Source organism: Dermacentor andersoni, chromosome 3, assembly GCF_023375885.2.
Source record: "Dermacentor andersoni chromosome 3, qqDerAnde1_hic_scaffold, whole genome shotgun sequence".
Classification (NCBI taxonomy): domain Eukaryota; kingdom Metazoa; phylum Arthropoda; class Arachnida; order Ixodida; family Ixodidae; genus Dermacentor; species Dermacentor andersoni.
In genome coordinates this window covers 153,231,417-153,244,672 of record NC_092816.1, presented here as the reverse complement: position 1 = coordinate 153,244,672, position 13,256 = coordinate 153,231,417, and the positions used below count along the sequence as shown (strand labels likewise).

At 43.7% G+C, this 13,256-nt stretch overlaps 1 protein-coding gene across 2 annotated transcripts in view; it reads left to right on the top strand.

Annotated features, from left to right (window-relative positions):
- Positions 1-13,256, top strand: part of LOC126524611 (sulfotransferase 1C2-like) — a 138,709-nt gene that overhangs the window by 89,304 nt on the left and 36,149 nt on the right. The window contains exon 1 of one of the 2 annotated variants that reach the window (XM_050172912.3): positions 710-828. The exons of the other annotated variant lie outside the window; for it this stretch is intronic. Coding sequence (XP_050028869.2) covers positions 810-828 — 19 coding nt within the window. The 5' untranslated portion in view covers positions 710-809. Of the gene's footprint in view, positions 1-709; positions 829-13,256 lie in introns of those variants that run through there. 2 annotated transcript variants of the gene reach the window in all.

Below are 13,256 nucleotides of genomic sequence, written 5' to 3'. Positions count from 1 at the left end.
TCGCCATAGTACAACACGTAGCGCAATTGACGCGTAATGTCGAGGCTATGGGTTCGGATCCCAAAGGTATATTTTTGCCCACTTTACTTGTTTCTTTTCGTCATTATTTTCCACCTTTCTATTTCAACCACACTTAGTTACCCCTATGCTTTCCTTATCTTCATCGTCTGTTTACTTTACCTGATCGTTATTGGCAAAGGTCGAGCTCCCCGATTTCTCTCCATCTTGTTCATTCATAGCGAGGGCCTCAAATCTTGGAGCTTTGATGCCATCGGTAGCCTACGAGAGTTTATAGCCGCGCGTCTTCTCCAAAGCTAAAACAAATAAATTATGATGTTTTACATGAAGCATGCCATTTTGAAGGACTTAACGAGAAACTGGAATCCAAGGTGTTTTTTACCTTCCGCCTAAATCTAAGTACACGGGCGATTTCGCATTGCAGCCCCATCGATACGAGGCCGTGGCCGCCGTGGCTTTCCGAAGCTCAAGTGTTACGTGCGCCATCAGGCGAAAAAAAAAAAGCCGATGTTTCACAACTGACAGCGAGAGAGCATAAAACAAATGTGCTTGTGGAAAAGCGATTGCAACAATGCGTAGAAAGATTACGCGGCTGAACCAAACGGTTGGTTTGCCTCTTACATTCGTCGTAGGGACGAAAAAAGGTGAAGGCTATACGTCTGGAACGCGTCCAAGCCACTTCACTGACATCACGCACTCGTATCGGCGAGCGGGACTGCAGCAAACAGTGCAACGGACCCAGTTGGACGAGACGCTGAGATAGAACACAAGTACCCGTTTGGCCGACTGTTATGCTTCGAAAACGCACAGGTGAACGGTTTTTTAGCTTATTTTCGGTGCAAATTTCCTAAGGCCTTTGTATTTTTCACAGGAAGTGTGTGACAAGGTTACGAAGAATTTCCTCAGTGATGAAGCGTTGAAAATTGCTATTAATACATGGGTGACGTAACGATCACTTGTTCGCTAGATGTTTGTCCGGATCATGAGGAACCTTAGCTTGCAAAAATTTCGACCTTTACCATACTGATCCGCTTATTAAGGAAAACAGTCCTCATCAACAAACTCTGACACCCTTATTCAACGAATATGGCTCGAGATCACCGACAAGGAAACATCTTCCTTAAAATGGAGGGAGCCGAAAATGCATAGCGTAAATATAATCATGCAAAAGAGCGAACATGCCATCTCGCTGTAGGGTGTTCTCGTCGCGATACGCCATTGTACTGACTGATATTGGCACGAACAAGCATATGGTCTGAGAGCTTGGTGTTTCAAAAAACAGTTCTCCCCTGGCCAACAAATGCTAAGTGTGCACTATTATTTTCCAGTTATTTATTGATTTCAGTAGCGCTGTAGAGCCGTATTACTGACTGAATGGAAACTGCCGGTTTGTTCGTACCAGTATCGTCATTTATTCTGTTGCCTCGTATCTTACGTGGTTATGTTATTACACGTGGTAACAAAATTTGACAGTGAACCTGTTAGTTCGACTTAAAGTGCTAAAAGCGTTATATAGGTTCTTTTTTTCACAGTTTACTGTAGCGCTTAGATTACTGTTTATATTGTGGATGCTAAACACAAAATTTGCAGGAAATGACTTATTTAGCCATTCCAGTGTGCCAGACATCGCTATCCAGAATGTTTCCGAAGGATTTCTATCCTTCTTATAAGTAAGTGAATGTGTATTTATTAATCGCACCCTAACACCCCTTTTGCAGCCTTTTTTCTCGGTTTTACTATACTGCTCGTGCATTCTTGGCATATATTCATAGAGACGACTGCTGGGCACGCCAAAGTTGTATCCGGAAACGTGACACTAACTAATATTCCGCGGTAGAGCATACAATCACAAGCGTGGGTGGGCCTTTGAATTTCTTACACCACATGACGTTTCAAATGGGGTTTTAGCCATTTGGCGTAGCTTCCGACGCTTTTTGCTCTTGTTCAGATCTAGCAACACGCCTCACACGAGTACACACATGCCGAGGTGAACCTATGTGCTCTCCCAATCAGAGGGGTCTAAATGGGCTCTTCATCTTCATCTCGAAAGATGCCTAGCGTACCGCCTTCCTTGTGTGTCTCGTTATGAACTGAAAATACACGTTTTCCTCGCAAGCACGGTCGCTTCGTGATCCCGGCCGCTAGGTGCGCGACCGACTTGATGACACACTGTGAAGGCAGCCTTCGGCGGGTGTCCCGCTGCTAGGAAAAAAAATGATGTCGGACAGTGGCTTGGTGACTCAAGTGATTTGGTTGGAAGGAGCGCGTGCACTAAGACAGAGACGCGCCATCGCCAACACGTAGCGCTAGAGGTGCGCTCTTGTTTGCGGTTTTGACGAAAGCAATATTCTTATTTTAATAAGAAATTCAGTTGTCATAACCATGTCGCAGTAATTAATAAGGGCGTTCATCATGCATCAACCACGGCTGTAGCCTTATGAGAAGCCTGTTACACAACGCCGAAGTCAGAACTCCAAGGTGAATCAAGGTCATTACAGATCTGTGGCGGAGCTCATGCAAGCTCATTCTCTTGCATTTTTAAGGCACTGGTTAACGTTTCTTTTTGTTATTAATGAACAAGTCCAACTATAAAGCGCGCTATAGTGGCCTAATCGTGCTTAAGAGTGTGCATATGTAAATTACCATTATTGTTAAGCCAAGTCCACCCATATGTAAATGGTCATTATTGTTAAGCCAAGTCCGAATCGAAGAAAAAGCGAAGTGTAATCTCCAGTACTCCAAAGCTCGCTTGCTTGAAACTGTGGCATAGGTCTTCAATAGTTGATGTGTACTTTCTACTGCTATATAGTTCATTATCAAGACTGCTAATTGGGTTAGTTGGAATACTTACAAAATACAGCGCGAACACGAGAGACAAAGAAGGAACTGCATGACACGAGCTCTGCCTCACAAGTGAATTTTAGGCGTAGCTGTATATGTACCGCTAAAAAAGAAGACAAAAAGAAAGAAAGCTTTAGCACCGCACAAAAAATCCTGCGGGAGCACACTCAACAGCCTCAACGTGATATTTGTTCTGAGGGGCCCATGAAATGGTCGTCCAATTATTCTGTTTGTTATAGTAACTGAGAGCATCCTCCCCCCCCCCCCCCCCCCCTAGAGGGGCAATGTATTTATTCACACAACGAACTCGTCTCGAAGCACACTGTTAAATCGAAATGTTAGTAAGAAATAGACGCCACTAAGCCCCTCCCACCCACAAGCAATGCCATTTTGGCATGACTTCTGTTACGCCAGGAAGTGCGGTAGCCAGCGCCGTGTCGTCTGCTTGGAGACAGTTCTTGACCACATCAGACGCCTTGCTCCGCGCGCTCTGGAGCCCAACGCTGCAGCAAGGGCGGCGCCATTTCATCGTAGCTGCAATTCCATCACTACTGCGATAAAGCTGGCGCAAAGTAGAGAACGCCAGCAGAAACTACCTCCGAATCACCGCCGAGACGTACAGTCATGAGCAAGTGTTTGGACACCACGGCACCAGAATGCTCAATGTGCGGAAAAAAAAGAATCAGTGCACCTCTGGTGCCTAAACTATTGCTTGCGGCTGTACATGGGAAATAGAAACAATGCATGGCGAACATGATGTGTTTCCGGCTCCTACCATCGATTCCGGCACTTGCACTGCACAAAAGCACGAGCTTCGTGATGGGATGCTGTTACTTCGATTAGATTTTCTCTCGACTTAGTGGTGCCAGACTACTGTACAGTTTAACTGCGACATAACACATTATATTACAATTCTCCACTATGCAGAAGGCGTTCAAATTTTACCAGCCCACTGTGCGATGCGCACCGTTTAACATTTAATGCATAAATTGTGCTCGAAAAGTGTGTGTCGTGGCCTCTTTAAAAAGACCGACAACCAATATTTACGGTGCCGATTCTTATAGTGCATTGGAAGACTTACCGCTCAGAGCGTCCAATACTGCGTTGTCTACTCGGAGAACGTTGCACATTTCTCGTGGGCATTTTCTGGTCAGAAGTCACGATTGAGTTTGTGCATCTCTAAGCTGACAACTGTGAAAGGTGAGAGGAGTAGCGATTGTTAGCGAGGATTTGTTGGAATCAGGCAAGTATGGTCTTAGCCGTAAGTAATAGTTCTTGTTATTCAAGCCGATATTGATGCGGTTCATGCTTTCTGGACTGTTAAATTATGTATGGAAAATTGGCTACTTGTTTGATCGTTTGCAGTCCAACTGCTTATGTCATATAGAAGTCAGCTCGACCTTTTTTTAGCCAAGGCAAACTTCGATTTCGAAGGCAAAGCTATGGTTTTACTACAGTGAAACGTACTTTAAAAGTGCATGTGAAAGACGGCGTGCGGCCGTTTCAAAGCATGTCATCTTTCGAAAACCTGTGCGCAAGCGAAGAATTTTAGTTCGAATGCCCGATGAGGATTTACATCCATACGAGCTAGCATGTGAAGCAACTAAGTGTTCTTCCTTATGCAGTGAGGGTCGCCACGTTTCTGCCATTCCACTAGTTGCCGCTCAGGCAGCACCGCCTTTACATTCTAAAAACTAGGGAGGGCATCGCATGAGTGAAGCGGCCGATTTACTCTTCAAAGCGTTGTTTTACTCTCTAAAAATGTCGAGTGGAGTGAAATGCATTTCTCACTCCGTCACCAAGGAGAGAGTGAAATGTGATTTTCACTCTGCCCTTCAAAGGGTGTGTATAATGCCCGTTCTACTCTTTCGGCACTATAGGACAAAACTTCAACTGTAGGAGGCTTCAACTGCAGGAGGGCTGGCCCCCAACATGGCGTTTAATCACTCACACACGCTGAGCAAAAAACACACCGTTTCGCTTCTGAGAGAACAGGCCGCCAGAGTTTAAAAAAACGCGTAGCGAGCGCTCTACTTTTTCACTCGGAGTTGCTCCACCTCGCGCGCGCTCAACAACGCGGAACAACACAGCACCGGAGAAAGGTGATCCGTCCAGCGAGCAGCAACGAAGGCCACCCAAGGGAGATCGTGTGTCAGCCACCTCACGTCACCGCGAAAACACGACAGTCGTCCGTCATTCGTTGGATATACAAAAAATCTTCCACGGTAAGTGAATTCTAATTAGGGGGACCTTCTGCGTATATGACATGCTATCGCCAGGAAGTCGTCGCTTAGCCGACGCAATTGACAACGGACTAGGCAAGCACGCTGTTTCTCTCGATGTTAATCGAAAAAGCCAGTCGTCGCGATAACTGCATGTGATTTTATCACTTGCCGCTATCCGCAAGAGCTTTGAAAATTGCAGACGCTGCCAGAACCATAGTATGTTCCATAAGACGTGAGACGAGAGGACGCTTAAAATTGTTTGTTCACCAATTCATGATTCCGAGCCTACGCGGAGCCTGCTTAGCGTGCGTTGTATGTGTTTGAATTCACTCAGTTTCGCAGTCTACTGTGTACGGAATGCTGTTGAAATAAGGAGTCACATAACAGAAAGCGTCATTTTGCTGGCGGCATGCTTTGGTTAAAAACAAGCCGCGCGCTTGATGCTGTCTTGCTCATGGGTAATCTGCGACCGCTGATGTTTCGTGCAGCACCAGTGCTAGTTCGAAACTTTGTCGCAGGCATTCAGTTGCATGCTGCAAGGGGTCACTTGGGCGCGTTATCTTGAACTTACTGAAAATGCATGAGGAATACATGTTTTATGCTGAATAATGTATAAACCCCATATAAGCGATCTTGCGCGCGACAGCTACAAGCGGAGATGGAGATGACTGTCGCGTTCGCTACTCGCCTACAAGTCGTACTTCGTGCGAGCGAAAATTTTCAGCGACGCCTCCCCGGTCTTGCCGGTAGGAGGACTGTAAACACGCGTCGAAACTAGCGTGAAGCGTGCTTTATTAATCTAAGTTAATGTATTTTACTGTAAAAAGTTGCATAAAATATTTCGAAGGTCTTGCAGTAGGTTCCTATTCTTGCACGTATAAAAATTCAAACGTTTGGTCGTTCCACGCTACAATCGGTAGCATTTGAGCGATGTACATCCAGTTCCGGCTTCGCGCTATTGGCTAGTCGCTCATGGGACTTCCGGGAGATGAGCAACGATTTCTAGATTTCCAGAAGCGAGTGATCTGTTCAAGCGACGCCCCGTTTTGTCGCTGGAAGCTGTCGCTCGTCGCCATCGCGCACTAAATCGCTCTCATGTGTTTTAGCCCTAAGACGGACTGTTTTTGCTTATGTATTGAAGTGATGTGATTATATGTCTGAGTTTATGTCTCCTGTTGCGGTTTTCGAGCACGGTGTGAATCTGAAATGGTGCTTATGTCTATGAACTCGCTGAGTTGTCAAGCAGTGAGTTATGCATCGGCATTGAATGTAACGGCTGCTGCGTGGAATTACAATTGCAGGGGCGCTTCCCATACGCTAATTGTTTTGGACATGCATGTGCATTTGCTAATATGAGTTGGCGTTTCAGAGTTATGTCATATGAACAGCTAAATCACCCTTTCTCTGAAGGTTACAAGCGTAATGTGTGCATCTTGCTACTGCATGGCAGATCAAAACGTGTTCATTGCTTTAATATTTTTGTGGAGAAATAACGTATCAAAATAAAATGTGGCTTTAATTCCGTGTTACGAGTCGGCTGTCGAACATAAAACAAATAGTTGGTCTAATAAACTAATTACTGCAGTCTAACTGCCACTTTAACATTCCTACAAGAATGTAAAATGCTGGATTTCAAACTGCAGCAGTAGTCGAGTCTGTCAAAAATGAACTCCATTGCGCACCTCTTAAATGAAGATAAGTTCATGCCTTTTAGTAAGCTTAGATGTAGGGGCAGTGAAGTTTCTTGTTATTACAGAAATGTGGGTAAGCTTGCCATAACAAGCCTTGTTGTCCTTTCTTATAGGCCCATCCAGTCATATCCAATGAAGTGGAGGACCATATTTTCATCGCTACGGAACATCATGCTTGCAGATATCTTCAAATTATGGCTTGAGCACTGGCACAACCAGAGATGGTGCGGGGGCCACACCGGGCACATGCTTCGGATGTGTCACAAGTGGTGTTTGCGACACACCAGACTAATGACAGACCTGTGACATCTGACAATGACCAATATTCTATTTATTCATCATCATCATCAGCCTGGTTATGCCCACTGCAGTCCAAAGGCCTCTCCCATAGTTCTCCAACTACCCCGGTCATGTACTAATTGTGGCCATGTTGTCCCTGCAAACTTCTTAATCTCACCCGCCCACCTAACTTTCTGCCGCCCTCTGCTGCGCTTACCTTCGCTTGGAATCTATTCCGTAACCCTTAATGACCATCGGTTATCTTCCCTCCTCATTACGTGTTCTGCCCATGCCCATTTCTTTTTCTTGATTTCAACTAAGATATCATTACCTCGCGTTTGTTCCCTCACCCAAACTGCTGTTTTCTTATCTCTTAACGTTACACCTATCATTCTTCTTTCCATAGCCCGTTGCGTCGTCCTCAATTTAAATAGAACCCTTTTCGTAAGCCTCCAGGTTTCTGCCCTGTATGTGAGTACTGGTAAGACACAGCTGTTATAAACTTTTCTTTTGAGGGATAATGGCAACCTGCTGTTCATGATCTGAGAATGCCCGCCAAACGCACCCCAGCCCATTCTTATTCTTCTGATTATTTCAGTCTCATGATCCGGATCCGCAGTCACTACCTGACCTAAGTAGGTGTATTCCCTTACCACTTCCAGTGCCTCACTACCCATTGCAAACTGCTGTTCCCTTCTGAGACTGTTAAAGATTACTTTAGTTTTCTGCAGATTAATTTTTAGACCCACCCTTCGGCTTTGCCTCTCCAGGTCAGTGAGCATGCATTGCAGTTGGTCCCCTGAGTTACTAAGCAAGGCAATATCATCAGCGAATCGCAAGTTACTAAGGTATTCTCCATTAACTCTTATCCCCAATTCTTCCCAATCCAGGTCTCTGAATACCTCCTGTAAACACGCTGTGAATAGCATCGGAGAGATCGTATCTCCCTGCCTGACGCCTTTTTTATTGGAATTTCGTTGCTTTCTTTATGGAGGACTACAGTGGTTGTGGAGCCGCTATAGATATTTCAGTATTTTTACATACGGCTCGTCTACACCCTGATTCCGCAATGCCTCCATGACTGTTGAGGTTTCGACTGAATCAAACGCTTTCTCGTAATCAATGAACGCAATATATAAAGATTGGTTACATTCCGCACATTTTTCTATCACCTGATTGATAGTGTGAATATGGTCTATTGTTGAGTAGCCTTTACGGAATCCTGCCTGGTCCTTTGGTTGACGGAAGTCTAAGGTGTTCCTCCCAAGGCTTTCTTTACTTCTTCCGGGGTTACCTGTGGGATTTCGAATTCCTGTAGACTATTCTCTCTTCCATTATTGTCGTGGGTGCCACTGGTACTGTATAAATCTCTACAGAACTCCTCAGCCACTTGAACTATCTGATCCATATCAGTAATGATAATGCCGTCTTTGTCTCTTAATGCATACATCTGATTCTTGCCAATTCCTAGTTTCTTCTTCATTGCTTTTAGGCTTCCTCCGTTCCTGAGGGCATGTTCAATTCTATCCATATTATACTTCCTTATGTCAGCTGTCTCACGCTTGTTGATTAACTTCGAAAGTTCTGCCAGTTCTATTCGAGCTGTAGGGGAGGAGCATTTTAACATTGGTGCCGAATGAGGATGAACTGTCGGGCATTTCTTTTTTGTTTAAATCTAAGACTTGAAGTTAGTTCAGCAGTTGACTGTTGCACTCATTTAGATGTTTCGCATGCATTTCAGTAGGAAGTCTAAAAGCTTAGACTTTCTTTTAGTGTCATGGCCATGACCGTCTTGATGTTGTTTTACACCATGTCCTCGTGTTGACTATTGCGGACGATATTTTTCAGGCACCCGCCTATATAACGCAACAAAACAGCTGAAAGGACACAAGGAATTCAAAGTTTCAGCCCAGCCCGACTTCACGTAGTGCAGAGCAGCGCGCGCCAAATAATCAAAATACATTATCATGCAGGTTGGACAAGAAAACTAAAATATGGGTATATTGGGTGTACCGTTTGAGTATTTGTCAACAAAATCAAAATACAGTATGTCACACCAAGATGGGAATTCTCACGTGCTCTAGGCAGGCATCTTAACATGGTATATTTATGTAATGTCTCTGACGGGAAAGTGAAAATGAAATATGCTCTCTGGAGACAAACACATAGCAGCAAGTGTCTTTCTAAAGTTAGAAATGTGTTTTAAAAAAGCAGATTAGTTGTGAGAAGTGACCGCTTTCTGTCTCGCCTCTCAACAGATATATCCACGTGATAAAAAAAAATGGTAGTACAATGAAATTGCATATTTGCTTAGTGACATGATACATACTTGCAATGAGCACGGTGCCTGTGTTCACTGTAAAAAGCAAAAGCTCATGCTTGGTTAGGTGCTTACATAAATTTAACAGCTTTAATAGCTTACATTTAACAGCATGTGAATGCAAGGGCGCAAATAGAAGCCACTGTGATTCTGTATTGTAAATGCTGACATGAAGCAGGCAGATTTTCATGTCTTCCTTTTTATCTATTTTTTACACCTAATTTTACAATTATGGCTTTCTTTTAGGTTCCAGAAAGGGGAAGCTTTGGGGGAAGAGAATCCCATGTTTAGGAAGTCATTATCGTTTACGTGCATGCTCACGAAACCAGTTCATTAGAACCGCTCGTGCTTCCCAAAGCGAAAGCAAGAAGCAATTAAAGCCTTTAACTGTGTACACCGTGGTGCACACCTTACGTGTTAGAAGCCAGAGAGTCACTTGGAATTGACAATTATTTTAAAAATATAAAATTGTGGTTTCTTCAATCTACTTGCCAACGAAGTATGCTAGTGGAGGTAGAGATGCGTTCAATGCAAAGAACAGAGCATCTGAGCAGAACACTTGTTCATCAATTGGCGGATGTGAACATATAGTGTTAAGTAAAAGCCCCTTAGTTTCATGGCTTCTGTAGACATAATTCTTCTGGACTTAAGATAGAGTGCACAGTGAGGTGATGTATTATTCTACCTAGACACATATGTACTTGTTTTGAAACGAAGATTCTGTAAGCGCGATAATTTTTTTAGCGCAACTTAGCCACTTCAATAGGAAAAAAGCTTTGGTTTCAGGTAGTTGGTTCATTGTGCAAGTATATGCATAGTCGCATGCAAAATCCACGTGCATGGAAGGGATATTTGAAGCAGGATGGTGCCATCCTCAGTTTATTTTGCTTCTTTGTTTGTCTTTTTCGCGCACTTCCCTGCCTGTACTTATGCGTTTGTCACCTTTGATTCATCATATTCATCACATCTGATTTTTGGTCCACATGTGAAGCCATGCTATACTTCAGTTAGATTGCATATTCAGCGAGTCATAATAATTGATCATGTAATTATGCAAGCTGCTCCTCAGAAGTATAGCATTCTTACCGTAATGGGAATGAAATGCTACCATATATGACAAGAAATTTGATGCGCAAGATTTTAGTGCCAATGCTCCTTGCACTGTTACACTCATTTGCTACACGCTAGATAGTGTTGTAAAGATAATTTTATTTATTTGTGCGAAATTGTAACGGATTAATTCCAACAGCACCAGGAAACTACTTTTGTGAGGATGCCAAGAGAATAGGAAATATAATACCCCTCTGTACCGGTTTGAGACCGGGCAGGATATTTCTGCAGAACCACGACAAGACATACTTAGAAACAATGAGATGCGGCCCATACATAAATAACTTTATGTGAAATATAAGCAAAAGTAGCTGCACCTGCGGCCTTACATGAGAATATACAACACATTTCTCAATGCACTGTACTCTCAGTCAGAAACATGCATACGCTGCACAGGACGTTATCAAATGAGCTGCTGTCTTAGAATATGGCACACAAGAAAGTTTCTTGCACAATTTATCTACATAACCAGCCCCAAGCATAGCAGCTGAGCTGGTAACCTGTGCCATATAAGTGCACGCGTTTTGTGACTGAAATGCATTTTCTGGCCAGTAATGTGGCACATATTTCTATTCGATCGTAGTGTCATTATTTTGTGAGTCTGCGCACGCTTGTTCTATGTTTAACTTTCAATTCTATACTTTATTTTTGAAAAGGAGCCAATTGAAATTAAAGGATATTTCTACACTGTAATACTGATGAAACTTTACAAAATATACTTATGTTTTATTACAAGATGTGTTCTACATTTCATGGGCATCGTTTATTCTTATTTTATGTGTTTGCCAGTATGGTTCTTAAATTATTATTCACTTTGTATTGTGACTGATCAATAAAGATTTCGACCTATCAAGAGAGTAGCTCGGCGACTACAGATTAAATTGCAATCACGAAGCATACATGCAGTAGCTACTTATAAAGGAATCAAATACTCCACACATGTAAGTATTGCGAATCCCTTAAAATGTGACCATTGATCTACATCGTGCTTTCACACTATTTGGAAGAGTACTAGCACTCTGTTCTGAAGGAGTACAAACACTCTGTTTGGGGGAGTAAAAATACTCAGCTAGGAGGAGTAGAAGTACTGGGTTTGGTGGAGTAGAAGAACTCGGTCTGGAGGAGTACAATTAGACCTGTGGCGAGAGTATTAGCACTCTGTGGAAGAGTACCAGCACTCCCTGTGGCGAGAGCATTAGTACTCCGCGAAAGAGTACTAGCACTCCCTTGCGGTGGAGTAACAAAACTCTGTCAGGAGGAGTTGCCCTACTCTCTCTCAAAGAGGGTCGATCTACTCTCGAAAAGAGTGAAATACGGGACAAGCTGATACTCTCTCAACGAGAGTGCCCGGAAGTATCTTTGTTTTTGAGAGTGTAAAGGCCCAACCACTGGCACACGTCGGCAAACTTCGGCACGCGCCGAGAAGCGAACGCTTTGTTTCGCGTTGGTCGGAGGAAGAGGGCAAGCAACAACTGGACACGAGCTCTACATGGGCCGCGCTCCTCGGCTGCGGCGCCCTGTTGCTGGACTATTTTGTCTTTATCTGTCAAAGGCCGACGTAAAGCAGCGTGCTGTAAAGTAAGCTTGAAAAAATGAGTTAGTGATCTGTACGCGCATTTAGATATCAAAAACATGTTTGATTACTGGATGTATGCCTGTCGCAACAGTTTCTTGTTATCGTTGAAGTAACTATAGTGCACAAAATATCGACATCAGCGTTCGCGCGTCATCTGCCAACAAGATCGCTTTGCAAACACCTGCACGACGATGCCATATCATATCAAAAGCTGTTGTACCAATTCATTTTTGGTAGCTCACCGCACAACCAACTATGTAAGAATTAGGCGTGTAAAGTATCACTCAAAAACCCTGTTAGAAATATTGTCCCGTAGTAGTGAGGGTAAAAACTGATGCAGACGAAATCGCAACGATAGCAGCGAGCAAAGTCGGCGATCGTCGAAAATCTTTTCTGCAGGTCAAGCGAGTCGGTTTTCGTACATCAGTCGTCGAAAGTTCCAGCGTATTCGCTGGTGCCAGCGCGCCTTCCAGTAACTACCACACAATTCGTGTTGCGTACTCAGGCAGATTATAAAAGGTTCCTCCACAACAGACAACTGACAGAACCATCGGTAACATTTGCGAATCTTCCGCTACGTGCAGGCGCATCCTGCGCCGAGCCATAACGTTTAACATTATTTAGCCGGTGATATACGGCCACCAGATACAGATAAAGCATCCGTGTCAATGTAACTATGCTTGTTGGTGCATGAAAGAAACGTAAAAGAGTGGGTTATGAGAAAATCAGCAAAATATAATTGAGACACCTGTAGCATTCACAAAAAAATCTAGAATCGCTAAAGTTTACGTAATTCGTAGCTTGTCCCCTCCCAATTCTTGATTCTCTGAAATCTTGCCCATGGAACACCTCATTTATTATTCTAGGTAGTTGTGATCAACACCACTTTGGGATTCCTTCACATTGAGTGTATTGCTAAAACATTGTTCACAAGTTAAAGGCCATGTTCTCATCTACTTAGGGCAGGCAGTGACCACGGACCCGCATCATGAGACTGAAATAACCAGAAGAATAAGAATGGGCTGGGGTGCGTTTGGCAGGCATTCTCAAATCATGAACAGCAAGTTGCCACTATCCCTCAAGAGGAAAGTGTATAACAGCTGTGTCTTACCAGTACTCACCTACGGGGCAGAATCCTGGAGGCTTACGAAAAGGGTTCTGCTGAAATCGAGGACGACGCAACGAGCTATGGAAAG